The sequence below is a fragment of the Phaseolus vulgaris genome, chromosome 4 (genome assembly GCF_000499845.2).
Source record: "Phaseolus vulgaris cultivar G19833 chromosome 4, P. vulgaris v2.0, whole genome shotgun sequence".
NCBI classification, from domain to species: Eukaryota; Viridiplantae; Streptophyta; class Magnoliopsida; order Fabales; family Fabaceae; genus Phaseolus; species Phaseolus vulgaris.
Window position 1 is genome coordinate 25,206,847 of NC_023756.2, and position 24,965 is coordinate 25,231,811.

The window sequence follows — 24,965 nt, forward strand, 5'->3', positions numbered from 1 at the left end:
GTCGGAGTGCAAACGACCACGAGGGCGCCCTTTGCTCACTCCTTTTCAGGTATTCACGACGGAGCAGGGTGGAGATTTGAGTTGGAGACGAAGGAGTCCTTGTTCGCAAGTCAAAGCTACGCACAAAGATCTTTTCGGTCAACCGGTAGAAACATTTGGCGCCCACCGTGGGGCCGACTTAAAACATCAGTCCCACCACAAGTGTTGGAGGTTTTTCAGTCGCAGTTTTCGAGATTAGTTTTCAAGAATCGTCCAAGATGCACGGTTCATCGGAAGTTCAGTACAGTTCACTGTTTGTTCGTGTTCGTCTGAAGTTTGATGAAGATACTCTGTTGCTCGAGTTTAGTAGTTTACTCTGTTTCCACCGATCGTTTCTCGATTGAGCTCAGTTTTCACCGTTCATTTCGACAGTCCAGTTCTGTTCCCATCGTTTTCTTCGTTTTCTTGAAGTTTCAACCGTTCGATCTTGAAGTTTCACGTTCGTCTGCATTTTCGGTCATTTCCAATCGGAGAGTTTGTCAAGAACCACCGTAACGGTTTGAAGATTTCCAAGAACTGCAAGAAAATGAGGACAACCACGCAAAGTTCGACACGCGCTGAGAGCGGAGACATGACCATGCAGCAGGTCATAGATATGAAGCAGGGATTGCAGGAGGCAATGGCAGCCTCGAAGGTTGAGCAGGAACGCATGCAAGGGGATCTCGTGGCGTCTCAGGCGAGAAATGAAGAGCTATGCCGCACGAATGAGGAGTTGCGCCGCGGGTTACGCAACAACTCAGGGCTACGCGATGCAGATGAGCGCGAGTGTTTCACTCCACCAAGGGAGTTCTCTACGCCGTTCTCATAGTCGATCCTGGAGGCGGTGATCCTTAACACGTTCGTAGGTCCTAAGGTGACTTTCACGGGAATGGAAGATCCCGAAGCACATCTCACTGCATTCCACACGCAGATGATGTTGGTAGGCGGCTCCGACGCCGTAAGGTGCAAGCTCTTTATGAGCACGTTGACTGGGATGACCATGGACTGGTTCATCAGCCTTCCAGATGGCGATATCACATCTTTCGCACAGCTTTCCCAGCTATTCAGGGAGCAGTACCTAGCAAACAGAGCTCCACCACCGGTTTCGTACGACCTGTTTGACGTAAAGCAGTATCAAGGCGAAACCTTGAAGGAATGTATCAATCGCTTCGGAGCCCAAGTGGTGAAAGTTGGTACCACAGAGGAGCCCATGATCGTCTACGCGTTCAGAAAGGGGGTGTGCCCTAGGCCTTTCTGTGAGTCAATCATCCGCAACCGCCCCCGAACTTTTGCTGAGATAAGGCGTCGCGCTGTAGAACACATCGCCACTGAGGGCGAGGTAAGCGAGAAGCGCATAAGTGTGGCACCCACACGCCCAAGAGCATCATCGCGTTCACAACCCGCCAGGGTCAACGAGGCCACTACGGGAAGGAAGAATCAGGACAGGAAGCGCCCATACGAGGCGAGGAGGCCCCAGACCAGGGGTCGAGCAGAGGGCCGGTAAGGCACAATTTTGTGGTGGAGTTTAAAGATCTTATTGTTGTGCCTAACATAGCTGACAGGCTGAGGCCACCAGTGAAGACAGATAAAGTGCTAGGACCTCACAAAGACTCATGGGCGAGTTCCACGAGGCGTTTGGGCACCACATCAACAACTGCTTGGCGCTGGGTCATCAGTTGGATGAGCTGGTGAAGAATGGCTTTTTGAAGGATTATTTGGTTGGGTCTTCTACGGCCGCAGCTCTGGCGGTACCAGAAGAGGATCAGGCACACGAGATGCCGATCCATGGAGAAGTCCACACCATCTCTGGTGGCTTCTCAGGTGGAGGGCCCACTGCCTCTCAGCGCAAGAGGTATGTGAGGTCAGTAAATTCAGTTGTTGAGGAAGGTTTGGATGACCCGTGGGAGTCAGACCTTGTGTTCACAAAGGCTGACCTGCGGGATGTCGTCCCACATGACAATGACCCCGTGGTCATTTCCGTTGTCACAGTTGGAAGAAAGGTGCACCAAGTCCTCGTCGACCAGGGCAGTTCTGCAGACGTCATGTTCTGGTCGACCTTCAACAAGCTGCAGTTGTCCCCTGACCTGCTGAGGCCCTACACTGGATGCTTGTATGGGTTTGTAGGTACGTGGCTACCTGAAGCTAAGGACGACGTTTACCGATGGAACGGCGTCCCGTACCGAGAGCATTCGATACTTGGTAGTGAATGCCAACTCAGCTTACAACATCTTGTTGGGTAGGCCTGCGCTGAACAGGCTAAGGGCAGTGGCCTCCACGCGCCACAAGAAGATGAAGCTGCCAGACCTTAGCGGTCGGGTGATCGTGATCAAGTTCGATCAGGAGGAGGCCCAAAAATGCTATGAGAATAGCTTAAAAACGAAGAGGGGCGTGGTCATGGTGATGGAACGCTTGCCCGTTTCAGATATGTTGATGGAGGTAGAGCCCTTGGAAAAGGAGATGCCCGCGGAATCGACGCCTGACGAGGCTTCACCCATGGAGGCGACACCTAGGGAAGATGCGCACTTAGAAGAAACACATGGAGAGGCCACGCCAATGGAAGAGGTACCCGAGGGGGTCTCGCCCATGGAGGAAGTATCAGTGGAGGCCTCGCCTGAAGTACCCGATGAAGCGACGCCTCTAAGAGAAGGTCGCATAAGCGAGTCTCGTGCAGAGAGTGTGCGAGACAGGCGACCCCAATCAGTAGACAATGTGGTTGAGAGGCAGATTGGTGGCAAGGTATTCAAGTTGGGACGCTTGCTGAGCCAAGAGGAGCAGGATGAAGTGGCGGCGGTGATCTCGCGCCACCTAGACGCGTTCGCATGGTCCGCCTCGGACATGCCAGGCATCGACCCAGACTTCCTATGCCACCACCTCACCATGGATCCCAAGGTCCGCCCGATACGCCAGAGGAGGAGGAAGTTCCACGAGGAGAGGCGCCTCGTCGTGCAAGAGGAGACGAAGAAATTGCTAAGTGTTGGGCACATCAGGGAGATTCAATACCCTGAGTGGCTAGTCAATGTCGTCTTAGTGAAGAAGGCGAATGGAAAGTGGAGAATGTGCGTCGACTTCACGGATTTGAATAAGGCGTGCCCTAAAGATTCGTACCCATTACCTAGCATCGACGCGTTGGTAGACAGCACCTCAGGCTGCAAGATGCTGAGTTTCTTGGACGCATTTTCGAGGTACAATCAGATTAAGATGCATCCGTGTGATGAGAGCAAAACGACGTTCATGACCGAGACGTGTAGCTACTGCTACAAGGTAATGCCGTTTGGGCTGAAGAATGCAGGCGCCACCTACCAGAGACTGATGGATAGGGAAGAAATGTGAAGGCCTATGTCGACGATATGGTGGTGACCTCCCAAGAAAGAGGGCGACACACAGCTGACCTGGAAGAGCTGTTCGCTACAATAGCCAAGTACCACCTCAAGTTAAACCCGGAGAAGTGCGTTTTTGGGGTTGAGGCGAGAAAGTTCTTGGGATTTATGCTCACTGAGCGGGGGATAGAGGCGAACCCCGACAAGTGTGCAGCTATTATCGCCATGCGAAGCCCAACCTCAGTAAAGGAAGTGCAGCAGCTGACGGGGCGCATTGCGGCTTTGTCAAGGTTTGTATCAACTGGTGGGGATAAAGGCCACCCATACTTTCAGTGCCTAAAGAGGAACAACCGTTTCGTGTGGACAGAAGAATGCGAAACAGCCTTCCTCAAGCTGAAGGAGTACTTGGCGACCCCTCCTGTGCTGTGCAAGCCACGGGCAGGCGAGGCCCTCCGTTTGTACTTCGCAGTAACGGAATGGGCCATCAGCTCAGTGCTGGTTCAAGAGCAAGATCAGGTACATAAGCCCGTCTACTTTGTAAGCAAGGCCTTGCAAGGCCCAGAGACAAGATACCAATCGCTGGAGAAGGCGGCGTTAGCAGTGGTGTTCTCAGCCAAGAGGCTTCGTCACTATTTTCATAGCTTTACAGTGGTGGTGATGACGGACCTCCCCATTCAGAAGGTACTGCAGAAGCCAGATATCGCTGGAAGGATGGTTCACTGGGCAGTCGAGCTGTCAGAGTTCGATATTCAGTACGAGCCCAGGGGATCCATCAATGGGCAAATTTATTGAGACTTCGTTGCAGAGATGTCACCAGGAGGTGTTCCCCAGGAGGTGGAGCTAGGATCACAGTGGTTGCTTTCGGTGGATGGGTCCTCCAATCAACAGGGAAGTGACGTTGGGATAGTCTTGGAGGGGTCTAATGGGGTGTTGATTGAGCAAGCCTTATGGTTCGCCTTCAAGACAAGCAATAACCAGGCTGAGTATGAAGCTTTAATCGCTGGAATGCTTTTGGCCAAAGAGATGGGTGTGCAAAGCCTCTTGGCGAAAAGTGACTCACAGTTGGTCACGGGGCAGGTGACGGGGGAGTATCAAGCAAAGGATCCACAGATGGCTGCGTATCTAAGGTATGTCCAAGCGTTGAATGGAGCTTTCGCTACGTTTGAGCTGGTGCATGTCCGTAGAGAAGAAAATGCTAGAGTTGATCTGCTCGCCAAGCTGGCCAGCTCAGGCAAGAGGGGAAGGCAGAGGACAGTTGTCCAGGAAACGCTCAAAACGCCGCGAAAGTTTGTGGCAGATAATAGGGTGGATGTTCTTCACATCAGCGCGACGGGAGGAAAGCCGAGGAGTCATCGATCGTTAATTCAAGATACGGTGAGGGCACCCCGTGTCAGTGCTTACGCGGCCTCGCCCGAAGAAGAGAAGTGTGTGCAAGTGTGTGCAAGTGTGTGCCGTGGAAGAAGGGGATACATGGATGACGCCTTATAAGCGATACATTGTAGATGGGATTCTCCCAGCGGAGCCTGGGGAGGGCAAGAGGATAAAGAAGAACTTCGCAAGGTACACTCTCATTGATGGAGTGCTATTCAGGCATGGGTTCACGCACCCAATTCTGACATGTGTGAGTGGCGACGAGTGTACGAGGATCATGTCGGAGCTCCACGAGGGGATTTGTGGATGCCTTGTAGGGGGAAGATCGTTAGCTTCCAAGGTGATTCGCGCAGGGTTTTATTGGTCGTCGGTGAGGGAAGATTGTGTGAGATACGCCCAACGATGCAAGCAGTGTCAGATGCACGCTGACTGGCACAAGGCGCCTCCAGAAGAGCTAAGGTCGATTTATAGCCCGTGGCCTTTCCATACATGGGGAATCGACATTCTGGGGCCTTTCCCTTTGGCGATAAGGGAGATGAAGTACTTGATAGTCGCCATTGAGTACTTCACGAAGTGGATAGAAGCAGAACCAGTGGCACAGATCACTGCACATAAGGTACAACATTTCGTATGGAAGAATATTGTATGCCATTTCGGTGTGCCGAGGCGTCTCATCTAGGATAATGGCACTCAGTTTGCCAGCCTGAAAGTGAGCAAATTGTGCGCAGAAGTAGGCATCAAGCAGGTGTTCGTGTCTGCCGAACACCCCCAGACGAACGGACAGGTGGAGTCTGCGAATAGAATTTTGTTGAGGGGGTTGAAGCGAAGACTTGAGAAAGCTAAAGGGGCGTGGGCAGAAGAAGTACCAAGGATTGTGTGGGCTTACCACACCACGCCTCAGTCTTCCACCATGGAGACGTCGTTCAGCCTAGTATATGGGTCAGACGCCATGGTCCCGATAGAGATTCACGAGAGTTCCCCTCGTTTCCAAAGCTTTGTGGCAGAGGAGTCCAACGAGGAAAGAAGGGTGAATCTAGACCTGTTGGACGAGGCCAGAGAAGAGGCAAGGATAAAGGCTGAAGCCGTAAAGAGAAGAGTGGAGCATCAGTACAGCTCCAATGATGGAGATCAAGCTCAAGAGGACATGGAGGCCAATCAACAAGATCAAGAAGAGGTGGAGGCACAAATGGAGGACGCCCATGGAGGTCAAAGTCCACCTCAAAGGATTACAAGAAGCATGTTCAAAGCTTTGGGAGCTAGAGGACATTTATTTTCTCCTTTTGTAATTTCTTTAGTTGAAGGTGCTTAGAGGGAAACATTAGAAACCTCTTTTGTTTTAGCATCTTTTAGGCTTTAGTTAGGAGCTTTAGGAGGGGGGGTGTATTAGTAGATAGGTGTAGGAGTAGAATAGGAGGTGCCAAAGTGAAGGAAAGAGTCACACCTTCCTCATGCATGGTTTAGGCGCCGGTTTTAGCTAGTTTTAGGAAGGAATTTTGAAATGTTTAGCTTGCATTTTCAGCACCTTAGGCTATAAATAGAGGTGCTCTCTTTGTAAAATTCAGATTGGAATTAATCTAAGAAAACTATACTCAAATTTTGAGTGATCATTGGAGAGCTTTTGAGCCTTCTTCTCTAGTCTTATCTTGATGGATCCATGGAGTCCTCAAGTGGCGGCAACACTCTCATCTAGGAGCATTCCACACTTCTAGTGGCGAAATCATCCATCATCCTTCCATCTTCATGAGCAATTCTTCTCTCCTTCCTTTCTTTTTTGTTAATTCTTTGTTCTAGCTTGTTGTCTTGTTGTTTGGTTCGGCTATTCTGTTTTTCGAGCACCTATTTGCTGTTCTTGCCTTTTTAATTTCACTTTGTTCGGTTCAAATGTGTTCTTATGCAATTATGTTCAGTGCTTCTTAGTTTTACCTCTTTTTGTTGGTTCAATTTGACAATATGTGGAACATCCAAATGAGTTTGGGATTTGGTACTAGTTTTTGGTGAGTTCTTGTCTTAGAACAATGATCCAACTCTAAGAAAAGTGCCTCTACAATGTCCAACTCAAGGTGATTCCTAAGAATGTCAAGAATCATTCTCTATATGGCTAGTGGAATCACATCATCCAAGGTGAAGCCGCGGCAGTTCCAAGTTGCTGACCTGGTTATGCGGAAGGCTCATCCCTATGAGTTGGAGAATAAGTTGTCTCCCAAGTGGACCGGACCCTTCAGAGTAACTGAAGCCAAGGGGAATGGTTTGTACAAGCTTGAGACTCTGGAAGGAGGCCCCATCCCACGCAGCTGGAACACGACCAATTTAAAGTTTTATTTCAGCTAAAAACACTATGTAGTACACAGTTTAAAAGGGGACACTCTTTTTCCCTCTCGGGGGTTTTTTAATGAGGTCACCCAAGTGAAAAAGAAGTTAAAGAATACTTTGTCTCATCTCCCTTTACCCTTTGTTTTTGTAATGTAAGGAAACGCTAGAGGGAAAGGTCGTCGCCAGGTGCGGGCGACGCCAGGTGCGGGACCAGCTTGGACGTATCGCCACCCCAAAAGAAGGGGTGGGAGCGCACTCTCCAGGCATGGGCGACACGTTAGGAAGGTACATATAGTAAAGTTCAAAATCCGAGCGTTTAGTCCCTGGGCAGGGGTTAACGGATTCCTTCAGAACACCCCCTCCTCAGGTAAGAACGGCTAGCCCCGGTGTCCGACGTTTAGACACCTCGCAAGGAAGTGGCGGGGGGCGTTTCCTTCGAGTGTGGGCGTCGAGCAGTGAGGAAGTTTGGAGCAGTGTAGAGCCAGGTGACTTAGTGCAGAGACACGTCATGTAGGAGAAGTGACATCCTTAGGGAAACCTTCTCCTTGGGCGTAATCACCAAAGTCCCTGGTCATCTTGGTGTTTAGACACACCGGGGACGATACAACATTGCTCTCAACATGTCCCTCCTCGGGCGTGGGCACCAAGAACACTGATCGCCTTAGTGTTTTTAGACACTCTGGGGACGAAACGGTGCTGCCTTCGGGCAGGCCTCTCCTCAGGCATGGGCACCAAGTGCGCAGAGATAAGGGCTAAGTTGCCTTGGTGTTTAGACACCCCGAGGATGATACGACGCTGTTGTGATAGGCCTCTCCTCGGACGTGGGCACCAGAGTGTGACTTTGTCCCAAGTGTTTAGACACGCTGAGGATGATACGACCTCGCGTCCAGCAGGTCTCTCCTCGAGCGTGGACACCCAGTGCAGGTAAGATAAGCCTTCCTCTCCCTCGAGCGATGTGAGGCCACGGAAGAGATAAGCCCTCCTCGCCCTCGAGCGATGTCGATGCCACAAAAGAACTAAGTCCTCCCTCGCCCTCGAGCGACGTCGAGGTCATAAAATAGATGAGGCCTCCTTCATCTTAAGCGATGACGAGGCCAGCAACACCTTTGGCAGTAAGAGCCTTAGGGTTGAAGACGATTAGGCGAAGAACAAGTTGAAATTATTACAAGTCAAAGAAGCAGAAAAGATTCAGAGAGTAAAAGGAGAGGCATAGAAAATACAAGTCATCTAAGGCATTAAGTGCAGAAAAGAATGTACAAAAGTATAAGGCCAGAGCAATCAATCATATTCAAAGTGTGCAGAAGAAAGAATTCACAACAGATGAAGCTAAAGATCAATTATATTCAGAAATATATGGAAGAAGATGTTCATAGCGATTACAAAAAGAACAATTATGTACACGTGTCCAGTATCACAAAGGTGTTACAAAGTTGTAAGGTTAGGCTAATCCTCAGGAGCTGTCAAAGGCACGATTTTGCCTTCGACCACTTCGCTGAAGGGACTGCACTCTGAGACGTTGATGTCAGGGTTCGCGCAAGCCGCTTTGACAAGGGCCTCAGCAAACCCGTCGGCGAACCCCGTCGCAGCTTCTTGGACTAGCCTTTCCTCTACTGCCTGGAAGTGTTTTGCTTGTGAGGCCAGCTCCTCATCTTTGGCTGCTACAGCTGCGACCCGCTCTTGATCTTTGACCTCTAGAGCCTTGGCCATCTTCGTCCGCAGCTTTTTGATTTCCTCAGTTTTGGCCTCGAGTGCAGCCTCAGTTTTTTCCAACTTTTGCCCCCGGTCGACGCAGTGGTCTTCAAGTTTCTTTTGCTGTGCCTTGGAAGTTTCCACCACGTCTTTGAGGTCTGCTATGTCTACACGAAGAGGCACCACCTACCCCAGGAGCTCTGCATGGGCCTTCCCTGCTTCGTGTAGTCGTTTGCTAGCCTCCTCCTTGGCTTTCTGAGCCAGCTTCAAGGAGTCCTTGTAGGCCTCCTCTTTGCGGGCCCAGTGGCGTGCCAAGGACTCCTTCTCCTCCTCCAAAGAGGCGCACCTTTTCTCTAGAGCCTCAAGGGCAAAGGTCTCTTTAGCTTTGGCCTTGGCTTGGTCGCGCCAGATGTTGGCACAAGCCATGAAGGCGCCAAGGTAGAAGTTCATGCCTTCTTTCTTGGTTCCCTCAGCTCGGCTCCCTGGGGAGAGCTTGTGGAAGTAGCCCCTCAGCATCTCTTGGACTGGTGGGGGGAGTTCTGGAGCAGGTGGTGGAGTGGAAGTGGGCTCAGTTTCAATTCCACCCTCCAAGGCCGTTGGTTGGGGAGGTGAGGTGGGGCTTGGAGGGTGCTCCCTTAGCGAGTCAACATCATGGTTCGAGGAGGAGGTGGAGGTAACAGCTTGGGGGGAACCTGGGTGGTTCTTCTTCTCTTGAAGACTTGTCCTTCGGCAGACTCATCTTCGTACTCAGAGGGAACCACCACCATCCTTTTGCCTTTGCCAAGGGGGGCTGGTTCAACAGCGGTTTCAGCCAAGGCGAGAGGAATGGCTACTATGGGGGGTGGTGAGCTTGGGGGGTGGTTTGGAGAGGGAAGAGCTGGGGAAGGTGTTGTTGTAGGTGGGTTTTGGGGAGGAAGGTTGGGAGAGGTAGCAGCGGTTTCAGAGGTTGGGAGGATGGAATCCCCAACCCCTTTGGACGAAGCCTCGCCCTTAGACTTCAAGGCTTGGGCGAGTTTCCATCTTCTTTGCTTATCCATTTTTGAATCTGCACCAAGAAGACAAACATGGCAAGAGTTAGGCATAAGCTAATTTGCTACATAAGAAGAGCATATAATAAATGTACAAGCAAAAACAAGCAAAAGCAGAAAGTGAATAGTCAAAAAGGGCGATTCTCATACTTATGTAACGAGCAAGGGCTTCAGCGTCGTATTCACGACTTATCAGAATGGAGGTGTCGAAGACCCCACGCTAGCCAGGATTTGGCAAACCTCCCGATCAGTCGAGGGCAGCTCATCCAGGGATTTAGGCTTTATCAGCTTAACCTTTTCCACCCAGTACAAGGGGAAGCCATCCAAGGCGGCACGGTCGTACTCAGAGCAGCATACCTTGAAGAATTTTTCCCTCCAGCCTTTGTAAGATTGCTGGAATAGGGAGAGGATGACCCTTCCAGGGATGTTGCTAAAGCTCACCCACAAGCTTTTTCCTTGCTTCTTCACCTCGAAGAAGTGAAGGAATATGTCCACTGAAGGGGGTCGCCCGGAGTACTCACAGAGAATCCCGAAGGCCTAGACGAAAGCCCAGCTATTGGGATGAAGCTGGGCAGGGGCAACGTTAATCTCTGTGAGAAGCTCCCTCTCGAACCCAGAAAAAGGTAAACGCATTCCAATGCGCTTGAAAACTGTTTGGTAAAAGTAGAAGAAGGGTACCCCGTTGTTGGACCTTTCATCCCCACAGACAGGCTCGCCTGGAGTACAGGGAAGCACAGCTATGTCCTCGTCGTGCCTCCTAGAAAAGGCGCGATGCTGGTAGATGCTTGGTCCGTCAATATGATCCCTCCAATCCTTCATGGAGGTTAGGCTTGAGCACTCTTCGAGCAGCTCATCAGAGGCCCAGGGGTAAAGGGCTTTGTAGTTGACCCTTGGGGGTGGAGGATTGGCCGTCGTTTTAGTACGCGTCATTGAAGAAAGCTGAAGAATGAAGAGGAGAAAAGGTTTAGCAAATGGGGGTTAAGGCGAAAAGGGGAAAGAAACCCTAAGAAAAACCCTACCCACGCGAGAGATCAAGAAGAGGTGAAACAGAGAAGTGAGGAAGAAGAGCGCGAATGCGAAAGAAATAAACAGGCTCAGGCAGTTATATCAGTACAAAATGTTAAGGGAAAGAGCCATCAGAGGAGAAAAATCATACCTTTTGATGATCGAGTTGAGGGAAGTTCGAGGTTCGAAGAGAGAATGCAAAGGAAGCTTTGAGAAGATGAACAGTGCAGAGGAATACGAAAGAGTGATGGAACAGTAACTGAGAGCGCGCGTTTTTGAAAGATATAACGTAAACTTGAGGAGCGCGAGAGGCGTTAAGTTGTGGTCGTGCGATTGGGCCACGTGTCGAGAGATTAAGGCATGACTTAAGGTGTCATATAACCACGTGAAGAATGTCACGTCAGCTGCTCAGAGAATGTCACCTCATCAGAATGCCACGTGGATGGTAGGGCGAGGCCTTAGTCTTTTTGTTGAAAACAAGTGTCAGCTCAAGACTGGGGGGCTTGTGTACCGACCCATCCCCGGGCGTTGACCAAAGTCAAAAGTCAACGTCAAAGTCAAACGTATGGTGGGACCCACCAAGGGGCCCCAAGGGAGGAAGTCAATAGGTTGACCACTTTGGGCGTCACCAGGCGTGGGCGTGGCTAGGTGTGGGCATCGCCAGGTGTGGGCGTTGCCAAGAGCGGGCGTCGCCAGATTCAGGTGTCGATGCTGTTATCCCTCAATACCTACAGGTAGGAAAGACCGTGGAGGGGACGACACGCTAAGAGGCCACGGTACGGACGAGGAGGCCTCGGGCCCCAGTACCCGTTTACTATGATAAGGGAAAGAGAAAGGTGGCTTCAAGGCCATATCCTCAGTACCAGCAGGGAGTAACCTGACTCGTGAAGTACCCATGCCACCTCTGGAGAACCCCTGGGATAGATACGACCCATGAGAGGGCCACGCCCGGAGGTTAATCCACGTGCATGGTACGAGAAGAAGGCAGATACACACCAGGGCGAGTGACTAGAAGCTGGGGCGCTGGAGTTGGCACCCAGGTAGTCACCCCTCGCGCCAGATGCACTCCAAGGAAGGAAGACTCACACGCTGGGATTTCCCTAAGTTGGGTTACAGCGTCGTAAGGCCTTCCACGTGTAAGTTGCGCTTAAGTCAGAAAGGCCATGTGGGAGTAAGCACTGAGACACCCAGGTATATAAGCTTCTCTGAAAGCTTAGTAAGGGACGTTTTGCCAGTTACACGTTTTCACACAGTTTACGCACTCTAATCATTCTGTTTGCTTACTCACTGTACGCACGAGTGGTTGAAGAGTGAGAGAGAAGTTAGTTACGAGTTAGTTACACACCTTCAGGGCATTCAGTTACGGTGCTCTGAGACGGAGGTGTTTAGTGTTCTTGCTTGCTGACTTGACCGTCGGGGAGAAAACGGCCGCGATGGCGCCCTTTGCTCACTCCTTTTCAGGTATTCACGGCGGAGCAGGGTGGAGATCTAAGTTGGAGACGAAGGAGTCCTTGTTCGCAAGTCAAAGCTAAGCACGAAGATCTTTTCGGTCAACCGACAGGAACAACTTCTTTGTTTGGCAAGCTTAGGGAACATGAGTTAGAGATGAATCGACTCAATGTTCAAGAAAGCGAAGACAAGCATGTAAGGAGTATTGCCTTAAAAGCTGTCAAGCACAAAGGCAAACAAGAATCCAGTGATGATAGTGATGAAGAGAACCTTAGTTTGCTATCCAGAAAGTTTAGCAAATTCTTGAAAAGGAACCGCAACAAAGACAACAACAAAGAAAGGTATGGAAACAAAAAATCAAATGATTTTAATTCCAATAACTATACTTGTTTTGGTTGTGGTGAGAAAGGGCACATAAAGGCAGATTGCCCAAACAAAGAAAGCAAGGAGAAAAAGCCTAGCTACAAGGAAAAGAAGGGCAAGACAAAAAGAGCCTACATAGCTTGGGATGAAAATGAGGTGTCCTCATCAAGTTCATCATCAAGTGAAGATGAAAGAGCAAACTTCTGTTTGATTGCTGAAGGAGATGATGAATCTTGCAGCTCAAGTGAAGTAAGTTCTTGTGCTTCTTTAAATGAACAAAATTATAGTGAATTGCTTGAAGCTTTTCAAGAAACACATGATGAAAATAATCGATTGGTTCTTTCAAACAACTGATTGAAAGAACTTAACAGCTGGCTTGAAAAGAGAGTGAAGGCACTTGAAGAAGAGCTGGAAAAATCAAAAAGGGATTTTAAAAATCTTGAAACACATTTCAAAAACTCTTCTTGCAAGTGTGACACTCTCATTTGTGAAAATTGTGAAAACCTTGAAAAGAAAGTGCATTATCTTGTAAGTACTGTGGATAAGCTTTCTAAAGGAAAATCCAACTTTGAGAATGTCTTGGCATCTCAAAACTGTGTTTTTGGAAGGGCTGGTTTAGGTTTTAATCCACAAAACAAATAAGATAAGTTTTAAAAAAGTTTTTCAAGAAAGCCAGTAGAACAACCGATTGTTAAGTCGAAACAACCGGTTGTTACATGCTTTTACTGCATGAAAAAGGGCCATTCGGTTAGATTCTGCAAAATAAGAAAGTTTTCAGTTCCCAGAGGCTTCTTGAAATGGATTCCTAAAGGTTGTGAGGTTTCAAATGAGAAAAAGAAACCAAATGGACCCACATTTGTAAGGGGACCAAACCCTTGGTGCTTGAATTCATGTTTATGCAGGAAATCTAAAGAAATAGGAAGAACTGAGTCATCTGATCAAGTTCTTGGAAGAAAAAGGTTAACATTGAAGCTGAATCAATGTTCTGTATCTGTCCAAAGGCTCTCAATGGTCAAAAAGAGGCTTCTTGATCAAAAGCATATGGCTCAATGAAGGATCATCACAAAGGATAAGACCTTACTTATCTCTAAACTTTTATTCATGTTCAAGTTCATAATCATGTTTAAATATCTCTTTTAAAATGTTCAATGTCATCTGCTTTGAATCCTTTCTGCTCATGTTTAAAAATTCAAAATAAGTTTTACTGCTGCAGAAAAACAACCGATTGTTTCCTCGAAACAACCGATTGTTTTGTGTATGACAGCACTGTCAAAAGAATAGATTTAATTCTTTTTTGAACTTTTGCTGTTGCAAATCACATTTATGAAAGAATCCTTGGTCAATGAAGTTGTGTTGAAAGCTGATCACATTCAGAAAGAAGTTACAACAAGTCATAAAGGAATATATTCCACAATCTTGAAAATTTAATAGCTTTTATGACTAGTCAAAGATCACATGTGATGACCATGTGATTTTCTGCTTTTTCTGACGTTTTCTGTGCAGGCCTTGGCCAAGTCTTTTCTCTCTAAAAATCTGGAACCCACTCACGTCATTGAATGCCTTGTGGTTCTGTTTTTTCTTTAAAATTTGTTGCAGTTGTTCTCTCTCACAAGAACAACCAATTGAGCCATCTCTTGAAACATCTCTTGCTTTTCTTGTGTGAGTTCTCTCTGCCCCTTTTCTGCTATCATGGAATCAACACCTCCCACTTCAAATAGAGTTAAAACCAGAGCAGTGAGGTCTGGAGGAAGACTAGAAGGATGGTTTTCTGGAGATAATGATCTCATTGAAAGGTATAGGCTTGAAACTAGCACAAAGGTGATAAACAACCCCAAAGTTGTTTCCTTTGATTGGCTGAAAAGCCAAAAGCTAGATAATGTAAGGAGGTTGCTCAAAGATCAATCTCTCAGAAAGTTCTTGGAGATGAAGGGGAACATCTACCCAGATTTGATTAGGGTGTTCTACACCAATCTCAAATTTGAGGGAAACAACCTTGTCTCTCATGTGAAGGGAGTTGATATGGAAATCACCTATGATGTGTGGACTGCAGTTGCGGGTCTGAAGTATTCTGGCCTTAGAATCAACAAGGGAAACCTTGGTGTAGTAGAAGATTTCAACAAAGTCCAATACTACAAGAGTTGCTTGAAGAATCAAAATGCTCAAGTGAGGACTTGTTCGGTTGGAGGCTTAAGGCTTGATGAAAGGTTGCTGACCCTTATTGTAACTTGGATTCTAACTCCAAGGGTGATGAGAATCAAAAAGATGTTATCAATAGAAGAAATGGACAAGGACCAAAACATTTAAAGTTCTTCTTATTAGTTTTTGCAAAAGATGAAGCCCAAGCCCAAAGCCCAAGCCCAAGAAGGCCAAGCCCAAGAAAGCCCAAGTCCAAACCATGAGGGGCAAGGCCAAGCATTAAATAAAAGAGCATCATTTGAATTACTTTTGTATAGTTGTAGGAGGTATGAATATTAAATAAAGAGTGTGAATAGTTAGGGTGGTGTAGGTGCAGTTTTTAGGAGGTGTCATAGTAGAAAAAGGTCACACCTCCCATGTGACTTGTTTTTGGTGGGAATTTCAAATGAGTTTCATTTGAATTTTCCCACCTATTTTTCACCACCCTCACACTATAAATAGAGGTCTGGGTTCTTGTAAAATTCAGAATTGGAAATTTGATATAGAGAAACTCTACTCATTTGGAGAGAGATTTGTGTGAGATTTGAATCTCCTTGCTTGGTCTCATCTTGTGAGCTATTGGAGAGATTCAAGTGGCGGCTTCTTTCACTTATCTTGGAACAATACCTCCAAGTGGCGTGATGCAGTTCCAATTCACCATTCCAGCCGAGCTTCATTCCATAAGTTTTCATTCCTTTCATCTCCAATTTCAATTTCAATCGGTAGTTTAGCTTTCCTTTAGTGTTCTTCATCTTCCCACCGATTGATTTTGTGTTCTTGTGCTGTTCTTCAATTTTCTGTTCGGTTCCTTGTATTATTGTTTCATTTGTTTTTAGTAATCTTGTTCCATGGATGTTTACAAGGAGATAGCACTCTTATTGAGTTTGGATCATCATTTTGGAAGGCTATGTCTCCATGGATGACTCCTTAAGCTTCCTTGATTCCATTTCTGTTTTCATCTTGTTATTTTGTTGATGTATTTTCGTTTTCATTGTTTAAGCACTCTTTGATCCTTGAATTGTTGTTTTCATTCTCATATAATGTTGTGTTCAAGAGTTTAAAAGTGTCTATGTTCAATCCAACTCATATCATGTGATATCTAGAGTTATGGTTGTGTGCAAAAAAATTTTTGAGTTGCTGGACACTTTGATTCTGTTTTTGTGATTAGTAATTTTGTTTTTGTGTTTTTGAGTCTTTCTTGCTGTTTTAATTGTTGTTAATTCATTGTGCTTGAGTCATTTTATTTTTTGAATCCTTACATGTTTTGTCTAGTCATGTTTTTTCCTATAATGTCATCAATTCCTTGTAGTCCTTTTCTTGCTATCTTTGGTTGATTGCTTTTATTTGAGTACAAATTTGATTTCTGTTTTTCTTGATCCTTTGGTGCATTTTCATTTTAGTTTTGAGTTCATGCTTGTGTATTAGATCTATACAAGTTCTTAAACATCACTTCTATTGTGTCTTTTGAAGTTTCTTAATTCTGTTTTTCATTCCAGTATAGGTTCCTCTATTTTTCTTAAAAACGTGCTGACTGTTTGGTTTATCAACATTTCTGTGCTTACTGGAAAATTCTGAACTTCTGGATTTAAGTAGTTTGAAGTGTTACAAAAGCGTGAAAAAAAGAAGTACATCAAAATTCAATATACAAAAAAAATGATAAATGAAATACGTACGATGTGTAAAATTCTGACGCTGGAAAACGGTGATTCGGCAGTAATTTTCGGAAATTTATCACAATTAATTGGCTTACTTTTTTTGAGTGATTCTAGTGCCAATTTTTAGATAATATCTTGCAGTGGTTAAAATTTCACATTCCAGTTCGCTTTCTACAGTTACAGTTAAATATTTTAAGTCACACATAGTTTTAACAAAAAATTCCAGTAGCATTGTTTTTGTTTTCTTCATCTATTCTAGTACTATTCTTTAGGACTCCTTTGTGTGCTATCCTTTCATTGTGTGCCTTAATTTTCTTGTTTGTCTTTTAATTCATATTCTTTTCCAGTTTTGTCATATCTTGCATTCTGTTTTGGTTTAGCTTTTCTTGCTTATATCTTTTCTTGTTTGTCTTCTTGTTTCCTCTAAGTTTTGTGGTGACTTGTTCTTAAGTGAGTGTGGTTTGCTTTGACATTTTTGATTTGAAGCTCATCCAATCCACAAGAGAGGCTTGGCTAAGGAAAGAACACTTTTCTTGGAGTGGTTTGAGTACATTCTTTTGGCCTTTTCCAGCAAGCTACATTTTGCTTTATTCTGCTAACAAGTTTCCTTAATTGTTTGTTTCTGCTTTTTGTGCCTTTTATTATCATGGATAATTTTTCTAGTACAGAATCCTCCAAAGCTTGTTCACCTCAAAAGGCAGCTCTCTTTGAAGATTTAAAAAATGCTAGATGTACCGTCTCGTACCCGGGCATTGACCAAAAGTCAAAGTCAACACATGGTGGGTCCCTTGAGGGGACCCAAGGAAGAAAAGTAAGACGTCGCCCAAAGTAAGACGTCGCCCAAGTAAGACATCGCCCAAAGTAAGACGTCACCCAAAGTAAGACATCGCCCAAGAGAGACATCGGGCCTCGACAGTTCAGAACAGTAACAGAGAAAGGTGGCTCCAAGGCCATAAGTTCTAGTACCAGTAGGGGGTGTAGTAACCAGTGATTGGGGTGCATGAGTTGGCACCCAAAAAGTCAAAGCCACGTGACAGAAGCACTTCGCAGGAAAGAGGGCTCACACGATGGAGTAACCCTAAGTTGGGTAGCGGCGCTGTGGAACCCTCTGCACAAAATAAACGATCAAGTCAAAGGGGCACGTGGCAATGCCCACGTGCTCATTAAAGGTTTCAGGGAAAGTTTGCCAAGGTACGCGTTAAGTAAGTTAAGATTCGTATATTCCAAGGAACATTTTTATACGCTTTCAATGCACTTTAATGCGCTTTAATGATGAGAGATGTATAAAAAGGGACCTTGGGAGCATTGGAAAAGGAGAGAGTTTTAACCTAATTCTCATAGTCACACAGAGCACAAACCCTAATTGTTTTTTACGGCGCACCCACAAGGCAATTAGGGCAACACAATTCTAGCCCTTCAGTACAGTTATTTCTGACCACCCTCAGAGCATTCTTTACGGTGTTCCGATATTGGGGTGCGTCACCTTTTAATGTTTCTCGCTAGCTGACTTGATCGTCGAAATGCAAACGGCCGCGAGGGCGCCCCTTTGTTCACTTCTTTCAGGTATTCACAGACGGAGCAAACGAAGGTGCCCTAGCTCGCGAGGACAAGCCACGCGCGAAGACGATCCTGGTCTACCGGCGGGAACATTTGGCGCCCACCGTGGGGCCCGGTAAAACCTGATCCCATCCACAGTTTTGTTTGAGTTTGTAATGAAGAACACGAAGCAAGATGCACTGGGATCTGAAGGGAGCGAGGACCCCACCTTGCAGCAAATCATGGAGATCACGAGAGTCCTCCAATGAGTAAACGAAGAAACCAAGGTTGACCGATTGAGGCCATTCCTCGAGCGTGAAATATGGCAAACCTTGGGTTGTATTTTCACACAGTGGCAGGTAAGATGGAGGGCATGCAGGAGAGCTCGTCAGCTCGACCCAAGTGTTTGGGGGAGGTCATCTCGGTGTTTGGGCACAAGCGGTGAGTCGTGAGCTCAGCTCAGATATTGGTGAGCCCAAAAAAGGTAACAAAGATAAAGAAATATTTTATCTGTTGTGATATTATTCTAGATATAAAAGATAAAGAAATATTTTATCTGTTGAGATATTATTTTAGAGATAAAAGATAAAGAAATATTTTATTTGTTGAGATATTATTTTGGAGATAAAAGATAAAGAAATATTTTATCTGGTGCGATATTATTCCAAAGATAAAAGATAAAGAAATATTTTATCTGTTGTGATATTATATTTGTTGTGATATTATTATGAAGATAAAAGATAATGGAATATTTTATTTGTTGCGATATTATTCCAAAGATAAAAGATAAAGAAATACTTTATTTGTTGTGATATTATATTTGTTATGATATTATTATGAAGATAAAAGATAATGGAATATTTTATCTGTTGCGATATTATACCAAAGATAAAAGATAAAGAAATATTTTATTTCTTGTGATATTATATTTGTTGTGATATTATTATGAAGATAAAAGATAATGGAATATTTTATCTGTTAAGATAACGGAATATTTTATCTGTTGCGATATTATTCCAAAGATAAAAGATAAAGAAATATTTTATCTGTTGTGATATTATATTTGTTGTGATATTATTATGAAGATAAAAGATAATGGAATATTTTATTTGTTGCGATATTATTCCAAAGATAAAAGATAAAGAAATACTTTATTTGTTGTGATATTATATTTGTTATGATATTATTATGAAGATAAAAGATAATGGAATATTTTATCTGTTGCGATATTATTCCAAAGATAAAAGATAAAAAAATATTTTATTTGTTGTGATATTGTATTTGTTGTGATATTATTATGAAGATAAAAGATAATGGAATATTTTATCTGTTGTGATATTATTCAAAAGATAAAAGATAAAGAAATATTTTATTTGTTGTGATATTATTATGAAGATAAAAGATAATGGAATATTTTATCTGTTGCGATATTATTCCAAAGATAAAAGATAAAGAAATATTTTATCTGTTGTGATATTATGAAGATAAAAGATAATGGAATATTTTATCTGTTGCGATATTATTTCAAAGATAAAAGATAAAGAAATACTTTATTTGTTGTGATATTATATTTGTTATGATATTATTATGAAGATAAAAGATAATGGAATATTTTATCTGTTGCGATATTATTCCAAAGATAAAAGATAAAGAAATATTTTATTTGTTGTGATATTATATTTGTTGTGATATTATTATGAAGATAAAAGATAATGGAATATTTTATCTGTTGCGATATTATTCAAAAGATAAAAGATAAAGAAATATTTTATTTGTTGTGATATTATTATGAAGATAAAAGATAATGGAATATTTTATCTGTTGCGATATTATTCCAAAGATAAAAGATAAAGAAATATTTTATTTGTTGTGATATTATATTTGTTATGATATTATTATGAAGATAAAAGATAATGGAATATTTTATCTGTTGCGGTATTATTCTTGAGATAAAAGATAAAGAGATATTTTATCCGTTGTAACATTATTCTAAAGATAAAACATAAAGAGATATTTTATCTGTTGTGATGTTATTCCCGAAGATAAATGATTATTATTTGTTAAGTCTGTTGTGATATTATATATTCGCGAGTTTTGTACAATGCAGTGAAGAACTTGTTTTCCTTGCGTTAGAGGTCTCGTGAGTGGAAAGGCGGGTTTGTAGAGAACGCCTCCCCCCTCGAGTGAGAACGCCAAGGTTGAACAACCCAGTTTGCAGTTAAACCCCCCCTTAATTTCATACAGCAAGGTTGCGGCTAGTTATGAAAACCTATCCCTTGCCTTCATACACCAAGGTCGAGAAACAGTAAGGTTCATAGCGAACCATAGTAAAATCTCCCTTTGGGGAGCAGTAAGGTTGATAGCGAACCCTAGTAAAATCTCCCTTTGGGGGGCAGTAAGGTGATTCAGATGGAACGGTCCAGGCTCAATAAGACTCTGAACTCGGGTACCGAGAATCGTAGCTAGTCATGGCTAAGATTGTTTTGCTTAATCCAGTAAAGATAACCCTACGGGGGTAGAGTTGCACTGCAAAGGTGTTAAAAGTAGACTTAGTATGTAAGCTAACACTCAAGTCATATACTCTAAGTTGCCAAATGCCGTTTAAGGGCAGACTTGGTGTAGAGATCGGCCTCGAGTCAGGTGCTCAGGTCACCCCTAATCTCAGGGGAAGATGTGTAAGAAAGGTGATAAAACTTTCCAAATGCATTACGTTGATAAGGTTGTCAGTTATATTACCAACAATTAATTAAGGCGTACATTGGCCCAAGGTAGTTGAGGTTTACTAGGTTATCACCTACCCCTGAAAAACTGTTGTTAGCCACCTGAGCAATCAATAGTGATGTGATTCCACTAGCCACATAGAACAAGATTCTTGACATTCTTAGGAATCACCTTGAGCTGGAAAATATAGAGGCACTTTTCTTAGAGTTGGATCATTGTTCTAAGACAAGAACTCACCAAAAACTAGTACCAAATCCCAAACTCATTTGGATGAACCAAATATTGTCAAATTGAATCAACAAAGGGAATGAAAGCTGGAATGACCGAACAGAACTAAACAACAATTAATATGAACCGAACAGAATTAAGAACAAAACAGAACATAGTGCTGGAAAATAGAAAAACCGAAACTGAAAAACTCAAGAACACAAAGCAACATGAACAATTGAAGAAGAAGAAAGGAAGGAGAAGAGAATGCTCATGAAGATGGAAGGAGGATGGATGATCTCGCCACTAGAAGTGTGGAATGCTCCTAGATGAGAGTGATGCCGCCACTTGAGGACTCCATTGATCCATCAAGATAAGACTAGAGAAGAAGGCTCCAAAAGCTCTCCAAAGGTCACTCAAAATTTGAGTAGAGTTTTCTTAGATTAATTCCAATCTGAATTTTACAAAGAGAGCACCTCTATTTATAGCCTAAGGTGCTGAAAATGAAAGCTAAAACAATTCAAAATTCCCTCCCAAATCATTCTAGAACCGGCGCCTATTCTATGCATGAGGAAGGTGTGACCCTTTCCTTCACTTTGGCACCTCCTATTCTACTTCTACACCTATCTACTAATACACCCCCCCAAAGCTCCTAACTAAAGCCTACAAGATGCTAAAACAAAAGAGGTTTCTAATGTTTCCCTCTAAGCACCTTCAACTAAAGAAATTACAAAAAGAGAAAATAAATGTCCTCTAGCTCCCAAAGCTTTGAACATGCTTCTTGTAATCCTTTGAGGTGGACTTTGACCTCCATGGGCGTCCTCCATTTGTGCCTCCACCTCTTCTTGAGCTTGATGATTGGCCTCCATGTCCTCTTGAGCTTGATCTCCATCAAATAGTCTCTTCACCGAAACAAAGTTACAGCTCGAGACTGGGGGGCTTGTGTACCGACTTGTCCTCGGACATCGACGTCAGGGATCGACATCAGACCTCGCCAACATAGGGACAGATCGGACGTCGATGGTCTGAACAACTATATTGGGCCACGTAAGGTGGGCCCCAAAATTATACTAGTTAGCAGTTAAAGCATGGTAAGTAGCGATTAACTTGAACAGTTTAAAGTAGTTTCAGTTAAAAAAGTTTTTCAAGGGGGCACTCTTTTTCCCTGAGAAGGGTTTTGAACGAGGTCACCTAATAAAGAAGGTTTCGAAAAGTTATCAAAGTTTCCCAGTTGTTAAGTTTGCATGCTCATCGTTTTTAAGCTTTTGGAAAGAGACTTTTTCGTCCTTGTTTAATTTAGGGCAAATTCAGATCGCATGCATTCAGTACAAGGTTTTCAAGCATAAAGTTTTAAGTCCTCATCGCCATCTGGCGATCGGAGGCACAAGTGTGAAGTTTTTAGTTCTCCTCGCCGTGAGCGAGTGTAGGAGAGAAGAGATTAAAAAGTCCTCCTCGCCGTGAGCGAGTGCAGGCGAGAAGAGATTAAAAAGTCCTCCTCGCCGTGAGCGAGCGTAGGCGAGAAGACATTGAGAAGACCTCCTCGCCGTGAGCGAGTGCAGGCGAGAAGATATTTAAAAGACCTCCTCGCCGTGAGCGAGTGCAGGCGAGAAGAGATTAAAAAGTCCTCCTCGCCGTGAGCGAGTGTAGGCGAGAAGAGAGTAAAAAGTCCTCCTCGCCGTGAGCGAGTGTAGGCGAGAAGAGATTAAGATAAGGTGCCACTAGAACAAAGCGTCGCCAGAAGTAGGCGTTGCCACCAGATAATCAAGCAGATGTCAAGTCTAGAGCAAGATAACAAGGTACGTTCAGTATGAGTTAAAATCTGGGCGCCTAGTCCTTGAGTAGGGGTTAAGGGATTCCTTCGGGACGCCCCCTCCTCAAGTATGAATAGCTAGCCCCGGTACCAGATGAGTTAAAATCCGGGCATCTAGTCCTTGAGCAGGGGTTAAGGGATTCCTTCGGGACGCCCCATCCTCAAGTAGGAATAGCTAGCCCCGGTACCAGATGAGTTAAAATCCGGGCACCTAGTCCTTGAGCAGGGGTTAAGGGATTCCTTCGGGACGCCCCCTCCTCAAGTAGGAATAGCTAGCCCCGGTACCAGATAAGTTAAAATCCGGGCGCCTAGTCCTTGAGTAGGGGTTAAGGGATTCCTTCGGGACGCCCCCTCCTCAAGTAGGAATAGCAAGCCCCGGTACCAGATGAGTTAAAATCCAGGCGCCTAGTCCTTGAGTAGGGGTTAAGGGATTCCTTCGGGACGCCCCCTCCTCAAGTAGGAATAGCTAGCCCCAGTATCAGATGATAGATATAAGTTAAATCTGAGTGCCTAGTCCTTGATCAGGGGTTAAGGGATTCCTTCAGGACGCCCCCTCCTCAAGTAGGAACAGCTAGCTCCAGCGTCTGATGTTCAGAACAGTTTAAAAGTCCTCAATGCATCCGGGGAAAGAGGAGTACCCCTGGGCAATGTAGAGGCACCAGAGAAAGTCCTCCTCACCCTCGAGTGAGTCCAGGTGAGAACAGATTACAAGACCTCTTTGCTTAAGCAAATTGAGGCGCCAGCGAAAGCCCTCCTCACCCTCGAGTGAGTTCAGGCGAGAACAGATTAGAAGACCTCTTTGCTTAAGCAAAATGGAGGCAAGATTGAAAGTCCTCAGTGCAGAACCAGGCCAGCAAAGTTTTAGGCGGTAACATAGAAATGTGCATGACACTTAGCAGTTCAGGCGAACGACATTTCAGATATTAAGATTGACCCAAGCCACTGCCCAGTAAGTGACCTTGCATTAAGTGTTATTGCTACGAACTAATAGTTTGTTCAGTTAAGTTGATTTTCACAGGATGAAGCACTAGTGGGTGCTAAGTTGATTTCTTTAAGGCAAGAGTTAGTCAGTTATAACAGATAATTACACAACAGATAAAGACGAAACCCACGCAGTTTGGATAAAGAGAAAGTCAGTACAAATAGATTCATTACACATATCACTTAGTAGATCAGGCAAACGAGATTTCAGATACTAAGAATAACCCACGCCTACTGCTCAGTAAGTGATTTCGTGTCAAATGTTATTGCTATAGACTAACTGTTTGTTCAAGTTAAATTGATTTCTAGAAAATTAAGCGTCAGCTTGTGCTAAGTTAATTGGGCTGAGTGAAAACCAACCAAGTTATCAAGTGATCGCACAACAGATAAGTTAAAGCCACGTAGGTCGTCGAAAACACAACCTCATAGTCTTTTCGCTGAACAAGTCACAGCTTAAGACTGGGGGGCTTGTGTACCGATTAGGTCATCAAGTGTGATGACGTAGACAAGAGAAAGGCAGGTGGTCAAGAAGTCAAATAGTCACCGTCTGTAGAAGTGGCGTTCTCCAGTATACATAAGCGGTTGTCGCCGAGTTGGTGTCATCGCCGTGTTAGATAACGGAAGATCAGGTGGTCTGGCATCGCCGCGAGAAGAACACCGCCGGGTTTCCCAGTAAACTCAGTTGAAGCTGTTGGGGATTCAGGCGAGGAAGCTCAAGCGTATGAGTTCAGTAAAGACAAGAATGCCACGTGGGTAATGGGCGAGGCCTTAGTCTTTTCGCTGAAAACAAGTTATCAGCTCAAGACTAGGGGGCTTATGTACCGTCCCGTACCCGGGCATTGACCAGAAGTCAAAGTCAACACATGGTGGGTCCCTTGAGGGGACCCTAGGAAGAAAAGTAAGACGTCGCCCAAAGTAAGACGTCGCCCAAGTAAGACATCGCCCAAAGTAAGACGTCACCCAAAGTAAGACATCGCCCAAGAGAGACATCGGGCCTCGACAGTTCAGAACAGTAACAGAGAAAGGTGGCTCCAAGGCCATAAGTTCTAGTACCAGAAGGGGGTGTAGTAACCAGTGATTGGGGTGCATGAGTTGGCACCCAAAAAGTCAAAGCCACGTGACAGAAGCACTTCGCAGGAAAGAGGGCTCACATGATGGAGTAACCCTAAGTTGGGTAGCGTCGTTGTGGGACCCTCTGCACAGAATAAACAATCAAGTCAAAGGGGCACGTGGCAATGCCCACGTGCTCATTAAAGGTTTCAGGGAAAGTTTGCCAAGGTACGCGTTAAGTAAGTTAAGATTCGTATATTCCAAGGAACATTTTTATACG

At 44.7% G+C, this 24,965-nt stretch overlaps 2 protein-coding genes across 2 annotated transcripts; one reads left to right on the top strand and one right to left on the bottom strand.

Moving 5' to 3' along the window:
* Nucleotides 1–907: 907 nt before the first annotated feature.
* On the top strand, nucleotides 908–1,522 carry LOC137838534 (uncharacterized). The gene has a single exon (XM_068647779.1). It carries the CDS (start codon nucleotides 908–910, stop codon nucleotides 1,520–1,522), a length of 615 nt encoding a protein of 204 aa, XP_068503880.1.
* Nucleotides 1,523–9,340: 7,818 nt separating this feature from the next.
* Nucleotides 9,341–9,742, bottom strand: LOC137838535 (lysine-rich arabinogalactan protein 19-like). Its single transcript, XM_068647781.1, has one exon. The coding sequence runs from the start codon at nucleotides 9,740–9,742 to the stop codon at nucleotides 9,341–9,343; it is 402 nt and encodes a 133-aa protein (XP_068503882.1).
* Nucleotides 9,743–24,965: the final 15,223 nt, after the last annotated feature.

What these genes read in the sequence shown, in the direction of transcription:
- LOC137838534 (XM_068647779.1), top strand. Translation starts at nt 908, where the DNA reads ATGGAAGATCCCGAAGCACATCTCACTGCATTCCACACGCAGATGATG.
- LOC137838535 (XM_068647781.1), bottom strand. Translation starts at nt 9,742, where the DNA reads ATGGATAAGCAAAGAAGATGGAAACTCGCCCAAGCCTTGAAGTCTAAG.